The sequence below is a fragment of the Salmo salar genome, chromosome ssa12, assembly GCF_905237065.1.
Source record: "Salmo salar chromosome ssa12, Ssal_v3.1, whole genome shotgun sequence".
In the NCBI taxonomy this organism is placed as follows: Eukaryota; Metazoa; Chordata; class Actinopteri; order Salmoniformes; family Salmonidae; genus Salmo; species Salmo salar.
This window is the reverse complement of record NC_059453.1, coordinates 73,414,861-73,438,903: the sequence shown is the minus strand read 5'-3', so window position 1 is coordinate 73,438,903 and position 24,043 is coordinate 73,414,861. Positions and strand designations below refer to the sequence as shown.

The 24,043-nt window shown below is 43.8% G+C and overlaps 1 protein-coding gene across 6 annotated transcripts in view; it reads left to right on the top strand.

Annotated features, from left to right (window-relative positions):
- The window catches only part of anks1ab (ankyrin repeat and sterile alpha motif domain containing 1Ab), a 47,614-nt gene that overhangs the window by 20,556 nt on the left and 3,015 nt on the right, over positions 1-24,043 (top strand). For 2 of the 6 annotated variants that reach the window (XM_045691759.1, XM_045691760.1), the window contains 11 exons: positions 7,880-7,978; positions 8,278-8,424; positions 8,849-8,965; positions 10,584-10,757; positions 11,075-11,212; positions 11,338-11,409; positions 11,508-11,594; positions 11,788-11,925; positions 12,729-12,911; positions 14,983-15,081; positions 20,794-23,136. In XM_045691759.1, coding sequence (XP_045547715.1) covers positions 7,880-7,978; positions 8,278-8,424; positions 8,849-8,965; positions 10,584-10,757; positions 11,075-11,212; positions 11,338-11,409; positions 11,508-11,594; positions 11,788-11,925; positions 12,729-12,911; positions 14,983-15,081; positions 20,794-20,913 — 1,374 coding nt within the window. In that variant the 3' untranslated portion in view covers positions 20,914-23,136. Of the gene's footprint in view, positions 1-7,879; positions 7,979-8,277; positions 8,425-8,848; positions 8,966-10,583; positions 10,758-11,074; positions 11,213-11,337; positions 11,410-11,507; positions 11,595-11,787; positions 11,926-12,728; positions 12,912-14,982; positions 15,082-20,793; positions 23,137-24,043 lie in introns of those variants that run through there. The other 4 variants (XM_014133470.2, XM_045691761.1, XM_045691762.1 and 1 more) reach the window with 4 other exon arrangements.

Sequence of the window (24,043 nt, the reverse complement as noted above, 5' to 3'; positions counted from 1 at the left end):
CTTCCTGGCAATTCTATAAGATATTTTGTGGCAAAGTAAAGTTTTTGTTTTAAGGGCATGAATGTTTTTTTTTTGCTGTAGAGACTTCATACATATTTTGTGATGTCATGGTCAAGTTGTATACTGCTGTTTTTTTCTGGTTATCTTATGCCACTTCAGCCAGAAAATAACATCATTATGACATCCCTTGAGTCTTGTATGTCTCTTGTTTCTGGAAAGCATAGGTAGATTCAATTGGCTGTGCCTTAATAAAATGGTTTAGCTGCAGCTAAAATGACTATGTTTTGTGTCAAACTAAGAGAGACAATCATGTTCCTTTTAAGTTACAACACACGGATGTGTGTTACAACATTTGCCAATGAATGTTCAAACCAACACTGGTATTTCCACTGATTAGGTAACTTTGAAAAATATGTTGTAAATGGTGAATAACATGGTCTTTAAAGCAAACACGAACTCATCTGATGACACAGCTGCTTCAGTACTGTTGTTTACATGAGTTTGCCACAGATGAGAGCTTGGCCAGGGGCAACGGACTGCACCTGTTGGAGAGGTTACATAACCAATGGAAGAAGTCTGATATACTGTGTATAGACTGGGAATAGCTAGTCAGTCAGCTTAGTGATGTAGAGGGTATTGTACCAACCAGTATTGTACCAATGGTGTTCGTGTTAATAAGGTTATAATAGGATGAGGATCATGGGTCATTAGCATTGTGATGCTAATGTTCATCTCTTCATTAATGTCTGAGGAGTACAAGTACCAACCAGTTAATTGATTAGATCTCTGCTGGACAAATTCCCCTCAGATACTTACAAGGACTTGGAGGTTGCTGTCTGAATAGGTCAGAGCAGTCAGAGAGATGTTGTAAAGGTTGAATGGTGTCCCATTGAACTTTCTGCCAAATTCATCAAGCTATCACTGCAGTGCTGCTCTGTTTATTTGTTGATTTGCTTCGTGGGCTGACTCTAGATCAGGGGAAGTGGTATACTGGGTTTTGCCAGGTATAACTTTTATTGAGTGGTTGAGATGGCTCTGTGAGACACTGTTCAACCCCATCATCAAATTAATGTAGATTAAATCAAATCATATATAAATACATTGTCATGAAGCCCAGAGGAGCAAAGGTAATGGTGACTGTGCCGGAGATGCACATTAGTCGGTGAACATCTGGCCTGAAAGCTGCGATGACAAAGCTGTCATCTTCATTAAATAAAATACACTGTCTCTTTTAGAGTATAGCCCAGTTGAGAAATCTGAGTGCCCGATTTCCCTGCTGATCCCAAAGGCAAGAGCGTCATAGATCAAATTCTTCAAAACAGAGAGAGTTAGAGTTAGTCTACCCTTCAGACCTTCGGTCTGCCCTTATGGGTTTTCTGGTGCCTCCTCATTTCATGGAACCTTCCCCCTTTGTGATGAGGGATTGTATGTGTCAGAGTTATGTAATAGGTACTTATAAATAACAACAAAAATAGCTATTGATTACTTAATCATATATTACTGATTAAGTATAAATGACAAGCTCCAGTGGGACCTTCTGGAACGTCCAACAATCATTTTATTGGAAATATCTATTTTGGGCGATTCCTGACGTCAGACACTGCGTTATTTGGATCCTTGTACTTGTGATCATCAGTGTGTTACTGTAACTGCTGCATTGTGCTCCAGAAACAAGCAGTGAGGCAGAAAAGACTAGCTACATTTTAACATTCTTGGCCAGGAAAAATCTATCCGCAGCAGTCCACTGGGAAAATGCTGAGCTCCACATTTTTAAGGATCTCCTTGTATCTTTATTTCTCCCTATACAGCTGATTTAGATGACGAAGCAAGTGCCACTTATGGAAAGTTATGTAAAACAAATGGTGAACATCTATTGTTGTCAATCATTAGTGTAAAGGAAAATAGGACATTTTTAGATGACTTTAATCATTGCATACACACAGATACATAATCCTAAATGTTTTTCTCATGCCCAATGTAATTTGTCTCAATGCAACACTGTAGCTCAGAAGTAAAAGCTCCTGCAGTTTTGATTGCTTTTCCCTTGGTGGTGTTGCATTAGAATAGATTGATTACCTTTGGCATGCACAATTTATTTGACTCCAATGTCCTCTCACCCACGCCATTCCTGTTTGTCTGAGGACATAAATAAGCGCATGCGCGTGTGTGTGTTTATGACTGTGTCTCTGTGTGTGTGTGTGCCGGTCTGTGTCTGCGTGTGTGTCTGTGTGTATTATTGAGTGCATATAAATCTAAATCAAATCAAATCAAATTGTATTTGACACATGCGCCGACTACAACAGGTGTAGACCTTACCGTGAAATGCTTACTTACAAGCCCTTAACCAACAATGTAGCTTTTACTTTATTTTTATTTTTTATTTCACCTTTATTTAACCAGGTAGGCCAGTTGAGAACAAGTTCTCATTTACAACTGCGACCTGGCCAAGGTAAAGCAAAGCAGTGCGACACAAACAACAACACAGAGTTACACATGGAATAAACAAACGTACAGTCAATAACACAATAGAAAAAAAAGAATAGTAAGTTTAAAGAAATAGAATTATAAAAATATAAAATAACTATAACGAGGCTATATACAGGAGGTACCGGTTACTGGTACTGAGTCAATGTGCAGGGGTATAGGTTAGTCGAGGTAATTTGTATATGTAGGTGGGGGTAAAGTGCGCAATGTATTGTTGTCTCTACCTTCTTGCCCTTTGCGCTGTTGTCTGTGCCCAATAATGTTTGTACCCTGTTTTGTTCTTCTACCATGTTGTGCTGCTGCCATGTTGTGCTGCTACCATGATGTGTTATGTGTTGCTGCCATGCTATGTTGTTGTCTTAGGTTTCTTTTTATGTAGTGTTGTGTTGTCTCTCTTGTCGTGATGTGCGTTTTGTCCTATATTTATATTTAATTAATTTTTATTTTTAAACCCAGCCCACGTCCTCGCAGGAGGCCTTTTGCCTTTTGATAGGCCGTCATTGTAAATAACTGTCATGTCCTGACCAGTATAAGGGGTTATTTGTTATTGTAGTTTGGTCAGGACGTGGCAGGGGTGTGTTTGTTTAGAGTGTTTCGGGGTTTGTTGGGCTATGTTCTTTTTAAAGAGGGGTGTTTGTTTAGAGTGTTTCGGGGTTTGTTGGGCTATGTTCTATGTTAGTATATTTCTATGTTTTTCTAGTATGTCTAGTTCTATGTTTAGTTAATGGGGTTGACCTTCAATTGGAAGCAGCTGCTCTTAGTTGCTTCTAATTGAAGGTCCTATTTAACCTGTCTGGGAACCTGGGATGCTTGCGTCCCACCCTAGTCAACAGCCAGTGGAATCGCGTTGCGCGAAATACAAATACCTCATAAATGCTATAACTTCAATTTCTCAAACATATGACCATTTTACACCATTTTATAGATACACCTCTCCTGAATCGAACCACGTTGTCCGATTTCAAAAAGGCTTTACAGCAAAAGCAAAACATTAGATTATGTTAGGAGAGTACCCTGCCAAAAAAATCACACTGCCATTTTCAAAGCAACTAGCATGCATCACAAATACCCAAAACACAGCTAAATGCAGCACTAACCTTTGACAATCTTCATCAGATGACACTCCTAGGACATCATGTTACACAATACATGCATTTTTTGTTCGATAAAGTTCATATTTATATATAAAAACAGCATTTTACATCGGCGCGTGACGTTCAGAAAATATTTTCCCTCAAATGCTTCCGGTGAAACAGCGCTATAATTTACAAAATTACTATTCGAAACATTGTTAAAATTTAATATTGTCATTCAAAGAATTATAGATTAACATCTCGTGAATGCAACCGCATTGCCAGATTTAAAAATAACTTTACTGGGAAATCACACTTTGCTATAAACGATACAGGTTAGCGCCATCTTGGAACCATCTAAAATCAAATATACTATTGTAAATATTCCCTTACCTTTGATTATCTTCATCAGAAGGCACTTCGAGGAATCCCAGGTCCACAACAAATGTAGTTTTGTTCGAAAAAGTTAATAATTTATGTCCCAATAGCTCCTTCTTGTTAGCGCGTTCCGAAGGCTACTCATAATGTACGAGGCGCGCTGGACTTGTCGTCACGAATGTGCAAAAAAAATATATTTACGTTCGTTCAAACATGTCAAACGTTGTATAACATAAATCTTTAGGGCCTTTTTCAACCAGAGCTTCAATAATATTCAAGGCGGACAATTGCATTGTCTTACTAAACGTTTCGGAATGAGAGGGTACCCATGGGCATCCGCGTCATAGTAGTAATGGCCCTCCCTCTATGACCAACTTTCCAAGCCTCTCTTTTGGTCAGTTTCTACCATAGAAGACTCAAACCACTTTGTAAAAACTGTTGACATCTAGTGGAAGCCTTAGGAAGTGCTAAATGAATCCTAACTCACGGTGTGTTTCATAGGCAAAGTGTTGAAGGTGATTCCACAAATCAGATTTCCACTTCCTGCATGGAATCTTCTCAGGTTTTGGCCTGCCATATGAGTTCTGTTATACTCACAGACACCATTCAAACAGTTTTAGAAACTTTAGAGTGTGTTCTATCCAATATCCTAATTATATGCATATTCTAGTTACTGGGCAGGAGTAGTAACCAGATTAAATCGGGTACGTTTTTTATCCAGTTGTGCAAATACTGCCCCCTATCCCCAACAGGTTTTAAGAGGGGTGTTTTTCTGTGGGATTTTGTGGGTAGTTGTTTCTTGTTTAGCTGTATGCCTGACAAGACTGTTATCGTCGTTATTTTTGTATACGTGTGTTTTGTTTGGGTTTTCCTTATTTCTGCCGAATAAAAGAAGATGAGTATACACATTCCCGCTGCATTTTGGTCTAATCCCTACGACACCCGTGACGGAATTACCCACCACAAACGGACCAAACAGAGGAGGAAGGAGCAGCAGCAGAGCTCTGTGGAGTCATGGACATGGGAAGAGATTCTGGATGGGGTAGGACCTTGGCACCAGGCTGGGGAGTATTGGCGCCCTAAGGAGGAGCTGGAGGCAGCCAAGGTGGAGCGGCGCTATTATGAGGCATTATACGCACCGAGAGGCAAGTGCGAGAGGCAGCCCCCAATTTTTTTTTGGAGGGGGGGGCACACGGGTAGTTTGGCTGGACCAAAAGTGGGCCCTAAGCCAACTCCCCGTGCTTATTATGGGGAGCGTTTGGAGTGGAGAGCGCCAGTCTATGCGGAAGTGCGCACGATCTCGCCCATGCGCACGCTCAGTCCGGTGCGAGTGATCCCAGCCCCTCGCAAGTGCCGTGCTAGAGTGGGCATCCAGCCTGGGAGGAGGATGCCTGCGCAGCACATCTGGCCACCAGTGCGCCTCCTAGGCCCAGGCTACCCTACGCCTGCTATACACACGGCAGCCACCAGGCCTCTGCACAGCCCAGTTCGCCCTGTGCCAGCACTCCGCTCGTACAGGGCTACTATTACCATCCAGCCAGGACGGGTTGTGCAGGAGGTGCGCTCCAGACCTCCAGTGCCACTCATGGCCCAGCGTATCCAGTTCCTGCTCCTCGCACTAGCCCTGAGGTGCGTGTCTCTAGTCTGGCGCCTCTAAAGCCAGCACCACGCACCAGGCCTCCAGTGCGTCAGCCCAGTCTAGTACGTCCTGTTCCCGCTCCTCGCACTAGCCTTGGGGTGCGTGTCTCCAGTCTGGTACCTCCACTACCAGCCCCATGCACCAGGCCTCCAGTGCGTCAGCCCAGTCCAGCTCGTCCTGCTCCTGCTCCTCGCACTAGCCATGTGGTGCGTGTCCCTAGTCTGGCGCTTCCTAAGCCAGCCCCACGCATCAGGCCTTCAGTGCGCAGTCCCCGTCCAGGGTGTCCGGTGACAGTGCCCTGTTCAGAGTGTCCGGCGACAGTGCCCCGTCCAGAGTGTCCGGCGACAGTGCCCCGTCCAGAGTGTCCGGCGACAGTGCCCCGTCCAGAGTATCCGGCGACAGTGCCCCGTCCAGAGTGTCCGGTGACAGTGCCCCGTCCAGAGTGTCCGGCGACAGTGCCCCGTCCAGAGCTTCTGGCGACAGTGCCCAGTAGAGAGACGGCCCACAGTCCGGAGCCAGCAGAGACGGCCCACAGTCCGGAGCCGAGAGAGACGGCCCACAGTCATGAATCGGCACAGCCAGAGTCGCCCACTCCCAGAGTCGCCCTTCAGCCCGAGGTCTCCAGCGCCACGCATCAGCCTGAGGTCTCCAGCGATACACATCAGCCCGAGGTCTTCAGCGATGCGCCATAGCCCAGAGACTTCGGGAGGGGTAAAATGTAATAAGTATTTAGCGGGGGTGGACAGGTTAGGTTGGGGAGTAAGGCCAGAGCCTGAGCCACCTCCGTAGGAGGAGGTTGGGGAGGGGGGGGGTGTAGCACAAGAACCGTCGGTGACGGTGGCCACCCTCCCTTCCTTCCCTTTAGTTTGGGATTATTTTTGTTTTGGGTTTATTTTTGTGTTTTTGTTTGGGGGGGGGGGGGGTTACTGTCACGTCCTGACCAGTATAAGGGGTTATTTGTTATTGTAGTTTGGTCAGGACGTGGCAGGGGTGTGTTTGTTTAGAGTGTTTCGGGGTTTGTTGGGCTATGTTCTATGTTAGTATTTCTATGTTTATCTAGTATGTCTAGTTCTATGTTTAGTTAATGGGGTTGACCTTCAATTGGAAGCAGCTGCTCCTAGTTGCTTCTAATTGAAGGTCCTATTTAAGAGAGGGTGTTTTTCTGTGGGATTTTGTGGGTAGTTGTTTCTTGTTTAGCTGTGTGCCTGACAAGGCTGTTATCGTTGTTATTTTTGTATACGTGTGTTTTTGTTTTGGTTTTTCCCTTCTTTCTGACGAATTAAAGAAGATGAGTATACACATTCCCGCTGCATTTTGGTCTAATCCCTACGACACCCGTGACAATAACTGACTTGCCTAGTTAAATAAAGGTTAAATAACACATTTTATTAAATAAAAAAAGTTACTAAAAAACAGATCACAGCCGCAGTGTAATAACAAAAGGGGGGGGGGGGTCAATGTAAATAGTGCGGGTGGCCATTTGATTAATTGTTCAGCAGTCTTATGGTTTGGGGTTAGAAGCTGTTAAGGAGCCTTTTGGACATAGACTTGGTGCTCCGATACCGCTTGCCTTGCGGTAGGTAGCAGAGAGAACAGTCTATGACTTGGGTGACTGGAGTCTTTGAAGATTTTTTGGGCCTTCCTCTGACACCGCCTATTATACAGTGATGAACTGGGCCATACGCACTACCCTCTGTAGCACCTTATGATCAGATGCCGAGCAGTTGCCATAGCAGGCGTTGATGCAACCAGTAGGATACTCCCGATGGTGTAGAACTTTTTGAGGATCTGGAGACCCATGCTAAATCTTTTCAGTCTCCTGAATGGGAATAGCCGTTGTCGTGCCCTCTTCACGTCTGGCTTGGGGTGTTTGGACCATGATAGTTTGTTGGTGATGTGGACACCAAGGAATTTAAACTCTCAACCCGCTCCACTACAGCCCGTCGGTGTGAATGGGGGCACGTTCGGCCCCCCTTTTCCTGTAGTCCATGATCAGCACCTTTGTCTTGCTCACGTTAAGGGAGAGGTTGTTGTCCTGGCACCACCCTGCTAAGTCTCTGACCTCCTCCCTATAGGCTGTCTCATCGTTGTCGGTGATCAGGCCTACCACTGTTGTGTCATCAGCAAACTTAATGATGGTGTTGGAGTCGTGCTTGGCCACGCATATAGACCTAGAGTGTAGGAGATGTTGTAATGTCTATGTTAATAGTTAGCTTAAGTGATTATATGTGTTTATGCATAAGTCTCTGCAGTTTGTGTGATTAACTTGTGCGTGTGTATACTGCGTGCGTTGGTGCATGTGTAGGGCAGTAACGTGATGGAGGACTTGGACCTTAGAGATATGGGAATCACTGACCCTGGACACAGAAAGAAGATCCTCCACGCAGCACGCAGCTTGCCCAAGGTAGTTATCATCAGTCAAGGGCACCACCTGCAACCTTTTACCTGGTTGAGCATTCATCTAAGAACATCAAGGTGTCAAGGAGTGTGCATTGGATTTATCTACGTTTGTGCATAGTATTATCAATCATGATAGGATGACCGGTATTGTAAAGTAGCTTGGATCTTGCTTGTAGCTATGGCAAAAGAGATCCTATGAAAAAGCCCTTTGACATTGGTTATGGTTGGAATATCCTGAAGGGAATTGTGAAATCCTGCTTTTATTTTTATGTATTTTGATCTATTTTCTGCCCCTGTCTGTAGGTGAAGGCCCTGGGGTGTGATGGCAGCACCTCTCTCTCCACCTGGTTGGATGTGCTAGGTCTGCAGGAGTACCTGCCTAACTTCCTGTCTAGCGGCTACCGTACCTTGGATTGTGTGAAGAACCTATGGGAGTTGGAGATTGTCAACGTGAGGCCACTGTTTTGTTAGTGAATTATAGAGTGCCTCAGGGAGGAGACAGTGCTGTACTGAGCTTAAGGCAAAACAGATTTGAGCTGAATAATTGAGGAGTCCATTCTGTCTTCCTGTTGTGTGCCGGCATGGGTGTCCAACTATGTATTTCATTGGAGGCTGCTGAGGGGAGGACGGCTCATAATAATGGCTGGAACGTAAATGGAATGGCATTAAACACATGGACACCATGTATTTGATACCATTCCACTAATTCCACTCCAGCCATTACCACGAGCCCGTCCTCCCCAATTATGGCGCCACCAACCTTATGTGGTGTATTTCCATTCATATTTGTTTTTGTCAGTATTAGTGTTCATATGCACACAGCCCTTAGTACAGTCTAGTCACCATTGTGTCCCATCTGTGCCGGTCTCTGTAGGTGTTGAAAATCGGCGTTCTGGGCCACAGGAAGAGGATCATAGCGTCTCTGGCAGAGCGGCCCTATGAGGAGGCCCCGACCAAATCACAGATCTCTCACCGTCTCTCACAGATCAGGGTTAGTTAGAGCCTTGTCACATTTTAACAATAATTCCACCTGTATGACACTACATAACATTCTAATACCTAATTGAAATATGTATTGAGTCACTATTTTGTTTTAACCTCTATGGGCAAGGCGGGACGAATTCGTCCCACCTACGTAACAGCCACCTGAATTCAGTGGCGCGATTTTTGAATCGTTTGAAATACTATTACTTCAATTTCTCAAACATATGACTATTTTACAGCTATTTAAAGACAAGACTCTCCTTAATCTAACCACACTGTCCGATTTCAAAAAGGCTTTACAACGAAAACAAAACATTAGATTATGTCAGGAGAGTGCCCAGCCAGAAATAATCAGACACCCATTTTTCAAGCTAGCATATAATGTCACAAAAACCCAAACCACAGCTAAATGCAGCACTAACCTTTTATGATCTTCATCAGATGACACACCTAGGACATTATGTTATACAATACATGCATGTCTGTTCAATCAAGTTCATATTTATATCAAAAAACAGCTTTTTACATTAGCATGTGACGTTCAGAAAAAGCATACCCCCGCAAACTTCCGGGAATTTACTAACAGTTTGCTAAATTACTCACGATAAACGTTCACAAAAAGCATAACAATTATTTTAAGAATTATAGATACATTACTCCTCTATGCACTTGATATGTCCGATTTTAAAATAGCTTTTCGGATTAAGCACATTTTGCAATATTCTAAGTACATAGCCCAGCCATCACGGCTAGCTATTTAGACACCCGGCAAGATTAGCCTTCACCAAAATCCTATTTCCTATAAGAAAAATGTTCTTACCTTTCCTGTTCTTCGTCAGAATGCACTCCCAGGACTTCTACTTCAATAACAAATGTAGGTTTGGTCCCAAATAATCCATCGTTATATCCAAATATCCTCTGTTTTGTTTGTGCGTTCTAGACACTATACGAATGGTAAATAACGGTTGCGCGCATGGCGCATGGCGTGACAAAAAATGTCTAAATATTCCATTACCGTACTTCGAAGCATGTCAACCGCTGTTTAAAACCAATTTTTATGCCATTTATCTCGTAGAAAAGCGATAATATTCCGACCGGGAATCTGCAATAAGCTAAACAGCCGAATGAAATTTCTCCACGGGGGCGAATCGTGCACGCGCCTCATTCAATGGTCCTCTGATCGGCCACTTGGATAAGGCGATAATCTGTTTCAGCCAGAGGCTGCCTCGTCATCGTTCAGGTTTTTCCCGGGTTCTGAGAGCCTATTGGAGCCCTGGGAATTGTCACGTTACAGCTAAGATCCTTACTCTTCAATAAACAGATGCAAGACACACGACTCCTTGTCAGACAGGCCACTTCCTGCATGAAACCTTGTCAGGTTTTTGCCTGCCATAGGAGTTCTGTTATACTCACAGACACCATTCAAACAGTTTTAGAAACTTTAGGGTGTTTTCTATCCAAACCTGAACAATAATATGCATATTCTAGCTTCTGAGTTGGTGTAGGAGGCAGTTAAAAATGGGCACATATTTTTTCCAAAATTCTCAATACTGCCCCCTAGCCCAAACAGGTTAAATCTTTCACGCCCACGTCATCAATCTGATCAATCAATCTGTATGTGTCAGTTTCAGGACTTGTTGTCCCAGACAGGGACCTCTGCTCTGAGTCAGATGGACCCGTCCACCAGTCGCTCCATGGACATGCTCCTGCCCCTGGGAGAGGCAGGCAGGAGGAGGAGAGCCATGGACCAGGACTGCAGTGTGTCCCTGCGCTCCTACAGCGAGAGACCACGCTCTCACGTTAGTTCTCCTGCCAAAATGCTGTCTTTACCTGTAGCTCATAAAGTGACTGAAATATGTGTCTCTGTGGTATGCTTGGGATAATCATGTCATAAAGAGAGGAAGCTGCTGCTCGGGTGATCTGAAACAGAAGCTGTTATGTGTTTAACAGATTATTGGGTCATTCTATGCTTCTATTAAATATATATTTATCAGTCAAAGTGTTACAGCATCTTTGTAGTTTTATTATCCAGTAAACTTTTGTGACAAAATGTTATGCCATAAGCATCCCTGTACACTACAGAATCAATCTATCTCTACTGTATGTGTCTTTCTAGGACAGACAGAGTGACAGACATAGGGAACCCCGTTTGACCCTTCGGCCGCCTAGCCAGTCTGCCACATACGCTACAGTGTCCGCTTGGCATCACCAGCCTGAGAAACTCATCTTAGAGTCCTGTGGGTATGAGGCCAGTGTAAGTCATTATGCCCGCTGAAGAGAAGTCACCGACACTTTCAGCTATCCAATATTGATTATTGCTTGATGTATCAGAAATTGATAGTTCAGAGATGATAACCTTTTTTGTTACTTCTTTTCCAGTATTTAGGATCAATGATTATCAGGGATCTACGGGGTATTGAGTCAACTCAAGAAGCTTGTGCCAAAATTAGGGTACGTGATGTCATCGTACTGCAGATCAATATTCAATCACTCTTTTCTAGCACTCCATATTGATATGGAACATCTTGCCATTTTCTTTCTACTTCTAGAAGTCGAAGGACCATTCAAGAAAGGGTCCTGTTGTCATCCTTTCCATCACCTATAAAGGGGTCAAGTTTATCGACGCAGCCACTAAGGTACTGGGAGCCTGCAGGCAATGAGAGATGCATGATGATGTCAGCAGCATCATTTCCCTACTTCGCTCTCTCATACTGATACCCCTAAAATAAAGATTTGCACTGTTGGTGCCGATGAAGTCTGTTGTTTCTAGTCGATGTTGTTGTTCCTGTTGCTGCTCAGTTCCATCCTGTTCTTCTGTCCTCTCACCAGAACATTGTAGCCGAGCATGAGATCAGGAACATCTCCTGTGCGGCCCAGGACCCTGAGGAACTCTGCACCTTCGCCTACATCACCAAGGACAATAAAAGTGGCCACCACTTCTGCCATGTCTTCAGCACTGTGGAAGTGGTGAGGAACAGGATGATGACATCACCCCAAACCCTTCAATTACTCCATACATTATTATCACTCCATAAGACTACAGATGTAGGATCTTAATTTGATCACTTTTTTGTTGTTGAGAATTGTCCTGCACAGCAGGAAGGTTTTAAAATGCTTATAACTTTTGTAATTTCCACTTTAAAATGTCAGACTTGAGTTGCTCTAATGTAAAATGTATCAACCCCTACAAAAAACTTTCCATTAATTATAATAATCCACATAATAATTCACATTTTCTGTTGCTGCAGGATTATTTTCCTGCTGTAACAAACTGGCTCAAATTAAGATTCTACATATGTATGCCAAAATACAATCACCCATTTCCCACCTTAAAATCTTTCTAAAGTACTCTGACTATTATTAATTGAACTATAAATGCCATATAATATCATAAAAAGTTTGATAGGAAAAGGTTTATTGGAATTTGGCAACCTGCTGACAAAACTGCATGCAACTTCATATCTTGATTAATTAAATTGCCTTAATGTCTTGATTAAAGTAATGCACCTGCTGTCATGCAAATAACTTCATATCTTGATTAGTCTCTTTTAAAACCATGTTTCAAAAAGGCCTGGCACACGATACAAAGCTACATCTCGATTGTCTAATTGCATCCTTGATTAACATAGTGCTCCTGCTATGAATGGCATCTCAATGACAAAAATGCAGATTTATTGTAATTACTACCTCATTCAGAGTGCCTCATTCAAAGTAGCTGTCAGTCACTACTGCAACCGTCTGTTCATTCTTTACTCCCTCCCTCGGTACAGACCCAGACCTATGAGATCATCCTGACGCTGGGTCAGGCCTTTGAGGTGGCCTATCAGCTGGCTCTCCAGACCAAAGCCAGGCAGTATGTCCCAGTCCCCCCACCATCTCTGGGGTCAGAGGTCATTGAGACCAAATCCAGCCGGCCCACATCACAGCAATGGAGCAGCATGAGGAGATCAACTGTGAGTACCACACACTGAACACAAATCTCACTCGTAGCACAACATGTGTTTCTGTACGTGCATTATGTGTATATACATACATCTGTATATTCAGTATGTATGTGTAGATGTGTATGCAGAAATATGCATGATCAGATGACTCACAGAGTGTTCCTTCGGAGTTTAAACCACTGATCACCCTGTTACACACAAAGGAAGACCTGTAGAGCGATGAAAGGGATGAGTCATTATTTTGCTACCAATCTCATCTCCCCAACTCTGAGTCACTCAGATCGGAGTAGATTTTCCTGCAGCCATACAATATAAGAACCATGATGAATGAATAGTCTTATTTTTTTTTTGCTTACAGGCAGGATTTAATTTCCTATGGGAGTAAAGAGAGAGAGGGGGAGCTGTGTCTCTCTGCTGGTCGCCAGGCCCCTCCTCTGTTTCCATGTATATTGATTGAGAGTGTTACGTAAATGTTTACGTATGCCTCAGGCCATGTATGGATGTATTAACCTTTCAGGCCCCAGAATAATGAACACTCAGTGATCACTGTCACCTGATAAAGCTGCATTGTCTGGACCATGTATGCACACTGCTCAACATGTTTATGCATCCACACAAATCACTGTGCTTTATTATCTACTACAAACAGAATATATTATGAGGTTCAATATATGAGGTATAATATATGAGGTATAAGATATAGGTATATATAAGGTATAATCAGGGGCGCAACTTTCACTGGGGACGGGGGAGAAATGTCCCCCCCACATTCTGAAATTGCATTTTTGTCCCACCCAGTTTTATCATTGGAATGTGATACAAAACAAGGCAATGGTGTGTTTTAGGACAATACGGACTCTTCCGAGTGGTTGGGTAGGGTGTTTAGAGTGTTTATCCGACTGGATAAAAAAACGAACAAAAAAGCAACTACATTATGTCCCCCCCCACTTCTAAAACCAAAGTTGCACCCCTGGGTATAATATATGAGGTATAAAATATTAGGTATAATATATGAGGTATAACATTTGAGGTATAATACATTAGGTATAATATATGAGGTAATCAGTAAGCAGCATAATGCACAAGTTAGTGGTATTTATGATCGAGTTTTAGGCAGTGGAATTTTAGGAACATCTTAAACACGAGAACAAAATTTGCAGCTGTTAACGTAGACAATGATTTCACAATTGTGAGATGACCTTTCCTTTTTTCCGACGTGATTTCATTCTTGCCAGGTGCACTGTTTTTGTCCCATGTACATTATGGCATAAATCACTGTGCAGCTGAATACTGTCAGTGTTGGGGAAGCTACTCTGAAAATATAATTGACCTTGGTACCAATTACTTCACATTGGAAAAAGTTGAGCTGCACTAAAGCTAATTAATTTACTTAACTAAAGTAACTTTGAAACAGTAGTTGACTACATCCAAACTGCTTTGTGATACATTATCATATCTACATCTGAAATGTCATAGACTACAAATTAAAAGAACAGCTCAGATGTTAACAGAATGTGTAATTTAGCCTATTAAACTCAAACTATGTTTCAAGTAAGAATATTTTATTTTAAGTCAGAACATTTTATTTTAGCAAGAAAAGTAGTGAGTAGTTCCAGTAGTTAGCTACACCGCTACATGACAAAAATGTAATTAACTACTGAAACACTACCAATATTTCAATTTAGTTTAACTACCACCAATCTACTGCAAAATGGGGTTAAATTACTAGTTGAACTATATGTAGTTCACTACTCCTAAACACTGCACTGTGTACCCTGTACTGTACTGGCTATGCCTAGATACTGAAGGGAACCTGGCTAGTACAGTCCAGTCTAGTTGGCAGATGAGATAAAGCCCTGCTATGCCAGCTGCTGTCCAGTATAAAACAATGTTTCAGAGTTCAATCTTAACATTATTTGTCTACACCAAATAGGATGTGATAAACAACCTAGATGATTCAATCTTTACAGGATATCTTGCACCGCTATGGTCAGTTCAGTGCCACTATACATGCTCTATCCTTCTATTTCCCTGTTTAACATTTCTTTGCTCTTCTCTTCTTGATCCTCTTGTTTCCCAGGGTGCCCCTCCGCTAGAATGCCGCTGCTGTTACTGTCACACGTGTACTACCCACCGCCCCTCCTTCCTCCCGTTGCACTCTGTTAGCCCTGGAGTCCAGGTCCTGCTCTCTCCTCCTTTCCGCTGTCCTTCATCATCCATCTGCTAACCTACCTGACATACCTCTAACTCTCTCTCTCTTGTCATTCCATGTCCATCTTTTGTTTTTTTCCAGGCACTTCATGTAGCTACAGAATATTTGCCCTTTTCATTTGACTTAGCCTACACTGAATTTCTGTCACATTCTCTATTTTCTCATAGTCATTCCATTTGAGCTTTTTTAAGATAAGCAGTCCTTTCTCATGAATTGTTTCCTGAGGATAATTAGGCTATAGCTTAGCTTTGACTTAACCAGCTACAAATGATTTATGGCTTAACAGTTGTGCTGCTAATGATCTAGTGTTTTAATTGCATAGCTGTATGATAAGTACAAATAGCAAGATGCTTGAGGTGGCCTATTTAGTCTTAATCCTGCAATATTACTCAGCTTTTGGATTCAGATGAATCTGATATTGGACAGCTATAATTTATATACAGTACCAGTCAAAAGTTTTGACAAGCCCACTCATTAAAGGGTTTTTTCATAATTTTTACTGTTTTCTACATTGGAAAATAATAGTGAAGACATCAGAACAATCAAATAACACATATGGAATCATGTAGTAACCCAAAAAGTGTTAAACAAATCAAAATATATATATTTTTTTAATTCTTCAAGGTAGCCACCCTTTGCCTTGATGACAGCTTTGCACACTCTTGGCATTCTCTCAACCAGATTCACCTGGAATGCTTTTCCAACAGCGCAAACCAGATGGGATGGCGTATCGCTGCAGAATGCTGTGGTAGCCATGCTGGTTAAGTGTGTCATCAGCAAAGCACCCCCATACCATCACACCTCCTCCTCCATGCTTCAAGGTGCAAACCACACATGCAGAGATCATCCGTTCACCTACTCCGCGTCTCACAAAGGCACGACGGTTGGATCCAAAAATCTCAAATTTGGACTTATCAGACCAGAGGACAGATTTCCACCGGTCTAATGTCCATTGCTAGTGTTTCTTGGCCGAAGAAAGTATCTTCTTCTTATTGGTGTCCTTTAGTAATGGTTTCTTTGCATCAATTCAACCATGAATGCCTGATTCACACAGTCTCCTCTAAACAATTGGTTGAGATGTGTCTGTTACTTGAACTCCAATTTGAGCAGCAGCAGCTGAAAAATGAGCTCCTACAAATATTGAAATTTACATGGTTTTTAGAGTGAAGTACATCGGAAAAAAGCAAAAGAAAACTGCAAGACTGAAGAGGAGAAAAAACAAGCAACAAACAAAGAAGATAGGCTTTTGAAAAATAACTATTTTTCATAAAATTGTAGTTATCTTATCTAGCTGAATTGTTTACCAGTTGCTAAGCAGTTGCTAGGGACTCTTTTGGAAGAAGCTAGCTAGCTAACGAAGAACAACAAAGAATATCTAGTTAACAGAAGAAAAGAAAGAGAAAATCAGGACAGAAGAAAAAGGATATCAAAGTCAAACAGTTCTCTAAAGACACAAGAGACAATAATACAAGAAGCAACACTTCTGTAGCTTGTCAACTATGTGTCTGTCTATCCCTGTTCTCTCCCCTCTGCACAGGCCATACAAACGCTTCACACCGCGTGGCCGCTGCCACTCTAACCTGGTGGTCCCAGCGCGCACGACCCACGTGGAGTTCCAGGTCTCCGGCAGCCTCTGGAACTGCCGGTCTGCAGCCAACAAGGCTGAGTTCATCTCAGCCTATGCTACCCTCCAGTCCCTAGACTTCCTGGCGCTGACGGAAACATGGATTACCACAGATAACACTGCTACTCCTACTGCTCTCTCTTCGTCTGCCCACGTGTTCTCGCATACCCCTAGAGCATCGAGCCAGCGGGGTGGTGGCACTGGAATCCTCATCTCTCCCAAGTGGACATTCTCTCTTTCTCCCCTGACCCATCTGTCTATCTCCTCATTTGAATTCCATGCTGTCACAGTTACCAGCCCTTTCAAGCTTAACATCCTTATCATTTATCGCCCTCCAGGTTCCCTTGGAGAGTTCATCAATGAGCTTGACGCCTTGATAAGTTCCTTTCCTGAAGATGGCTCATCTCTCACAGTTCTGGGTGACTTTAACCTCCCCACGTCTACCTTTGACTCATTCCTCTCTGCCTCCTTCTTTCCACTCCTCTCCTCTTTTGACCTCACCCTCTCACCTTCCCCCCCTACTCACAAGGCAGGCAATACGCTTGACCTCATCTTTACTAGATGCTGTTCTTCCACTAATCTCATTGCAACTCCCCTCCAAATCTCCGACCACTACCTTGTATCCTTTTCCCTCTTGCTCTCATCCAACACTTCTCACTCTGCCCCTACTCGGATGGTATTGCGCCGTCCCAACCTTCGCTCTCTCTCTCCTGCTACTCTCTCCTCTTCCATCCTATCATCTCTTCCCTCTGCTCAAACCTTCTCCAACCTATCTCCTGATTCTGCCTCCCACCTCCTCTCCTCCCTTTCTGCATCCTTTGTTTTCTCGTCCCCTATCTCCAGGCGGCGGTCCCCCCTCCTGCTGTGCACACTACGAGCTCACAGAACAGGGCTCCGGGCAGCCGAGCGGAAATGGAGGAAAACTCGCCTCCCTGCGGACCTGGCATCCTTTCACTCCCTCCTCTCTACATTCTCCTCTTCTGTCTCTGCTGCTAAAGCCACTTTCTACCACTCTAAATTCCAAGCATCTGCCTCTAACCCTCTAACCCCTGCCTCTAATCCTCTCTGCGGATGACTTCGTCAACCATTTTGAAAAGAAGGTTGACGATATCCGATCCTAGTTTGCTAAGTCAAACGACACCGCTGGTCCTGCTCACACTGCCCTACCCTGTGCTTTGACCTCTTTCTCCCCTCTCTCTCCAGATGAAATCTCGCGTCTTGTGACGGCCGGCCGCCCAACAACCTGCCCACTTGACCCTATCCCCTCCTCTCTTCTCCAGACCATTTCCGGAGACCTTCTCCCCTACCTCACCTCGCTCATCAACTCATCCTTGACCGCTGGCTACGTCCCTTCCGTCTTCAAGAGAGCGAGAGTTGCACCACCTTCTGAAAAAACCTACACTCGATCCCTCCGATGTCAACAACTACAGACCAGTATCCCTTCTTTCTTTTCTCTCCAAAACTCTTGAACGTGCCGTCCTTGGCCAGCTCTCCTGCTATCTCTCTCAGAATGACCTTCTTGATCCTAATCAGTCAGGTTTCAAGACTGGGCATTCAACTGAGACTGCTCTTCTCTGTGTCACGGAGGCTCTCCGCACTGCTAAAGCTAACTCTCTCTCCTCTGCTCTCATCCTTCTAGACCTATCTGCTGCCTTTGATACTGTGAACCATCAGATCCTCCTCTCCACCCTCTCCGAGTTGGGCATCTCCGGCGCGGCCCACGCTTGGATTGCGTCCTACCTGACAGGTCGCTCCTACCAGGTGGCGTGGCGAGAATCTGTCTCCGCACCATGCGCTCTCACCACTGGTGTCCCCCAGGGCTCTGTTCTAGGCCCTCTCCTATTCTCGCTATACACCAAGTCACTTGGCTCTGTCATGTCCTCACATGGTCTCTCCTATCATTGCTATGCAGACGACACACAATTAATCTTCTCCTTTCCCACTTCTGATAACCAGGCGGCGAATCGCATCTCTGCATGTCTGTCAGACATATCAGTGTGGATGACGGATCACCACCTCAAGCTGAACCTCGGCAAGACGGAGCTGCTCTTCCTCCCGGGGAAGGACTGCCCGTTCCATGATCTCGCCATCACGGTTGACAACTCCCTTGTGTCCTCCTCCCAGAGTGCTAAGAACCTTGGCGTGATCCTGGACAACACCCTGTCGTTCTCCACTAACATCAAGGCGGTGACCCGATCCTGTAGGTTCATGCTCTACAACATTCGCAGAGTACGACCCTGCCTCACACAGGTCCTAATCCAGGCACTTGTCATCTCCCGTCTGGATTACTGCAACTCGCTGTTGGCTGGGCTCCCTGCCTGTGCCATTAAACCCCTACAACTCATCCAGAACGCCGCAGCTCGTCTGGTGTTCAACCTTCCCAAGTTCTCTCACGTCACCCCACTCCTCCGCTCTCTCCACTGGCTTCCAGTTGAAGCTCGCATCCGCTACAAGACCATGGTGATTGCCTACGGAGCTGTGAAGGGAACGGCACCTCCATACCTTCAGGCTCTGATCAGGCCCTACACCCAAACAAGGGCACTGCGTTCATCCACCTCTGGCCTGCTGGCCTCCCTACCTCTGAGGAAGCACAGTTCCCGCTCAGCCCAGTCAAAACTGTTCGCTGCTCTGGCACCCCAATGGTGGAACAAGCTCCCTCACGACGCCAGGACAGCGGAGTCAATCACCACCTTCCGGAGACACCTGAAACCCCACCTCTTTAAGGAATACCTAGGATAGGATAAAGTAATCCTTCTAACCCCCCCCCTTAAAAGATTTAGATGCACTATTGTAAAGTGGTTGTTCCACTGGATATCATAAGGTGAATGCACCAATTTGTAAGTCGCTCTGGATAAGAGCGTCTGCTAAATGACTTAAATGTAATAAAATGTAATGTAAACTTGAACTCTGTGAAGCATTTATTTGGGCTGCAATCTGAGGTGCAGTTAACTCTAATGAACTTATCATCTGCAGCAGAGGTAACTCTTGAGTCTTCCTTTCCTTTCCTGTGAAGGTCCTCATGGGAGCCAGTTTCATCATAGCGCTTGATGGTTTTTGCGACTGCACTTGAATAATATTTCAAAGTTCTTGAAATTTCCCGGATTGACTGACCTTCATGTCTTAAATTCATGATGGACTGTCATTTCTCTTCGCTTACTTGAGCTGTTCTTGCCATAATATGGACTTCGTCTTATACCAAATAGGGCTCTCTTCTGTATACCACCCCTACCTTGTCACAACACAACTAATTGTCTCAAACACATTAAGAAGGAAATAAATTCCACAAATTAACTTTTAACAAGGGACACCTGTTAATTGAAATGCATTCCAGGTGACTACCTCATGAAGCTGGTTGAGAAAATGCCAAGAGTGCGCAAAGGCAAAGGGTGGCTACTTTGAAGAATCTCAAATATAAAATATATTTTGATTTAACACTTTTTTGGTTACTACATGATTCCATATGTGCTATTTCATAGTTTTGATGTATTCACTATTGTTCTACAATGTAAAAAATAGTACAAATAAAGAAAAACCCTTGAATGAGTAGGTTTGTCCAAACTTTTGACTGGAACTGAATATGAAGACAGTAGTATATTTCAGTTTTGCATTGCCACAATGTACTTTATTTGGGGTTTATCAGTGGTATTTAGTGTAATCAGACATACAGGACTACTAATTGAAGTACATTTTTTATAAGGAAAAGCTATAACATATGATGTTTATCCTGGTAGTGATCAGTGTTGATTTCTGGCTGTTCATGTGTTAACAGAGACACTTTTTTTTCTTGGTGAACCTATTGTTTAAGAGCGCATGTTTGAATCCTTACGGTGTTTTCACATTTTCACTTAATTTGAAGCCCAGACTAAGAGACAGATGGGAATGTGTGTGGTCTGTTAGGTCTCCAGCAGCCTGTTTTGTTATCAGACATCTATATGTTGTGGATTGAGCCCTGGTGTCTGTGATTCTAGCATCACTGGACTGTGCCTTTAATCCACTTGCACATGTGCTGAGGACTTGAGTGTGCAACTCTCATCCCCCCTCCCCTCCCCCGGCAGATTGACCCTCTGGAGATGGATGCAGACATGCAGTCCCTGGGCAGCACCACCTGGCTCTTCAACCAGAGAGACTCCAACAAGCGCCCTGTCAGCACCAAGTACGAGACCACCATATTCTGAGACTGGATCCCCTGCCCCATCCCCACCTCGCACTAGCACCCAGTTTGACCCCTAACCTCTACCGCCCTCTCTCTCTCTCACGAGCCCTGTGCCTTCTCACTGTGATGGTAGCATTCCTCAGGGCTGCCCCCTCTCCTTTGCCCTGCCCTACACAAACCTCACCCTGCTCTGACATCACACATCCCTGCAGCTCTCTCCTCTTCCTCACCCCTTGGCAGCCCCTGCTCCTCCTGACACTGCTGCAGCCACTGATGGAGCCCCTTGACTTGTGGATGGACCTGAACTGAACCTACAACGGCCCTGCTCTCTCAACCGATCTGCCTCCTCCTCCTCCCAACTACTTGCATTTGCATCCACCCCCTATTAGGTTTATCATCATTGAAGACATTGTGGATTTTTGTTCTCTTCCTGTCATGCCATTATTTTCCAAGTGACTCCCTTCAGTCAAAACAAGCATGACTTTTTTTTCTGTTGAGCTACCTGTTGCATTTTTACCTGATAGTAACATGATAAGCATTGGCTGTACTGCCAATGTGAACAAGAAAAGAACAAACCTTCATAAGTACCTATTTTTATCTAACGCCAAAGGAGTACTACTCTTGTGATATTATCAACTTACCGTTTTGGTCCCATATAGAGTGGAACAAAGAACATTATCATGTCCCAAACAACCTCCTCAGTCATAAACAATAGTTTATCCCCTTCCCAAAAGGATTAACAATTTTGTCTTTTTAATGCCATGTTTATTTTTGTATTTCACTTGTTTTTCGCTAAAGGCAAGTTCAATATTTTTCTTTCCCTATCTGTAGCTTGTCCTGTCTTGCCAGGCATCTACCACTGTGAGGCGCTGTGAGGAGACACATCACCTGGGATGCATGAAGGACAAAAAATCTATAAGAAAAAAAAAAATTTTTCTACGCATTTTTTTTATCATACATTGATGGATCATCAAGGAATTTTCTTTCCATTTAAAATGGATCAAGAACTGAACCTCAATTTCCTGTGTGCTCTTCTTGTACACAAATGGGAGGACAACTTCGTCATCAATCTGCCAAGATCAGTAGCCTTAATTACTTCAATCTGGCCATGTATCAGTTTATCTAAATGTAATCAACTGAGCATCCCTTGCCACCATCACACACTCTCCACACCTGCTGACTGCTCCATGCGTCTTCCATGGTTAAAAAGACTAACAGCACTTTTGAGTTGACAACACATGAACACTTTGACTGAGCTGCAATGAAGTTGTTGTAATGGTACAGGTTTGTCCAGATAATAATGTCTATAATGCTCTGTAGCTTCACAGTGTGCATGGTGCCTCACCAGTCATTTTATTACCAAGAGAGACAATCATCAGAGACTGTTTGGCTCATCAGAGAACACTGTGTTAAAACATGGCACTATCCCTTAAAAACAAATATTGTTTTAAAATGGATATGGTTGGTTTCTTTAATAAGATATGCTTTTAAAAAGACCAGGGCATCCTGAAATATATTTAGTGAAAGAAACCAAGGGAAGCAAGACCACAATCTATCGGCGTAGTAAATCATTTAAGTGCAAATGTATGAGAAATTACCAAAACACCATGGTCATGAAGGCCACGTTTTGGGTATGTCCAAGGAATTTGCCAATTCATGGTGAAGGATACAAAATATTCCCATTGTTTTAATTTTAGACAATTTATGAGGCAAGGCACATTGGTGTTGCTGGACTCCTTATGTTGCATCATATCAAGATTACGTGGGTTGTAATCCATGCCAAGGCACATAGGTTCAGCATGAGGTACAGTATGTTTAAACAAATTAGTCACAAAAAAGTTAGTGACAGTGCCAAAGATTCAGGCTTACTCATGGAACTTTACATTTGAGGGATCAAAATGTAATTAGATATGCTTTCATTGTGCAAATAGTTTTTGGTTGAAAATATCTGTGAAACTGCATTCTTGTTTTTCCTTTCACAGGGGTTTATACCGCAGGTCTAGTTATCTACACTATATATACAAAATATGTGGACACCCCTTATAATTAGTGGATTCAGCTATTTCAGCCACACCCATTGCTAACAGGTGTATAAAATTTAGCATACAGCCACACACTCTCCATAGACAAACATTGGCAGTAGAATGGCCTTACTAAAGAGGTCAGTGACTTTCAATGTGGCACCATCAACAACAAGTCAGTTCGTCAAATTTCTGCCCTGCTAGAGCTTCCCCGGTCAACTGTAAGTGTTGTTATTGTGAAGTGGAGACGTCTAGGAGCAACAACGGCTCAGCCATGAGGTGGTAGGCCACACAAGCTCACAGAACGGGACCACCGAGTGCTGAAACGCGTAGCACGTAAAAATCGTCTGTCCTCGGTTGCAACACTCACTACTGACTTCCAAACTGCCTATTGAAGCAACGTCAGCACAATAACTGTTCGTCAGGAGCTTCATGAAATGGGTTTCCATGGCCGAGCAGCCACGCACAAGCCTAAGATCACCATGCGCAATGCCAAGCGTTGGCTGGAGTGGTGTAAAGTTTGTCGCCATTGGACTCTGGAGCAGTGGAAACACGTTCTCTGGAGTGATGAATCACGCTTCACCATCTAGCAGTCCGACAAACTAATCTGGGTTTGGCGGATGCCAGGAGAACGCTACCTGCCCAAATGCATAGTGCCAATTGTCAAGTTAGGTGGAGGAGGAATAATGGTCTGGGGCTGTTTTTTATAGACGGCCCCTTCCTGTTTCAGCATGACAATGCCCCTGTTCACAAAGCGAGGTCCATACAGAAATGGTTTGTCGGTGTGGAAGAACTTGACTGGACTGCACAGAGTCCTGACCTCAACCCCATCGAACACCTTTGGGATGAATTGGAACAGCGACTGCGAGCCAGGCCTAATCAGACAAAATCAGTGCCCAACCTCACCAATGCTCTTGTGGCTGAATTGTCCCCACAGCAATGTTCTAACATCTAGTGGAAATCTTTCCCAGAAGAGTGGAGGCTGTTATAGCAGCAAAGAGGGGACCAAATCCATATTAATGCCCATGATTTTGGAAAGAGATGTTTAACAAGGTGTCCATATACTTTTGGTCATGTAGTGTGTCTGTTGGCTCTCTGTTTGTGTTTTGCTCAACCTATTCTGTGTGCTGT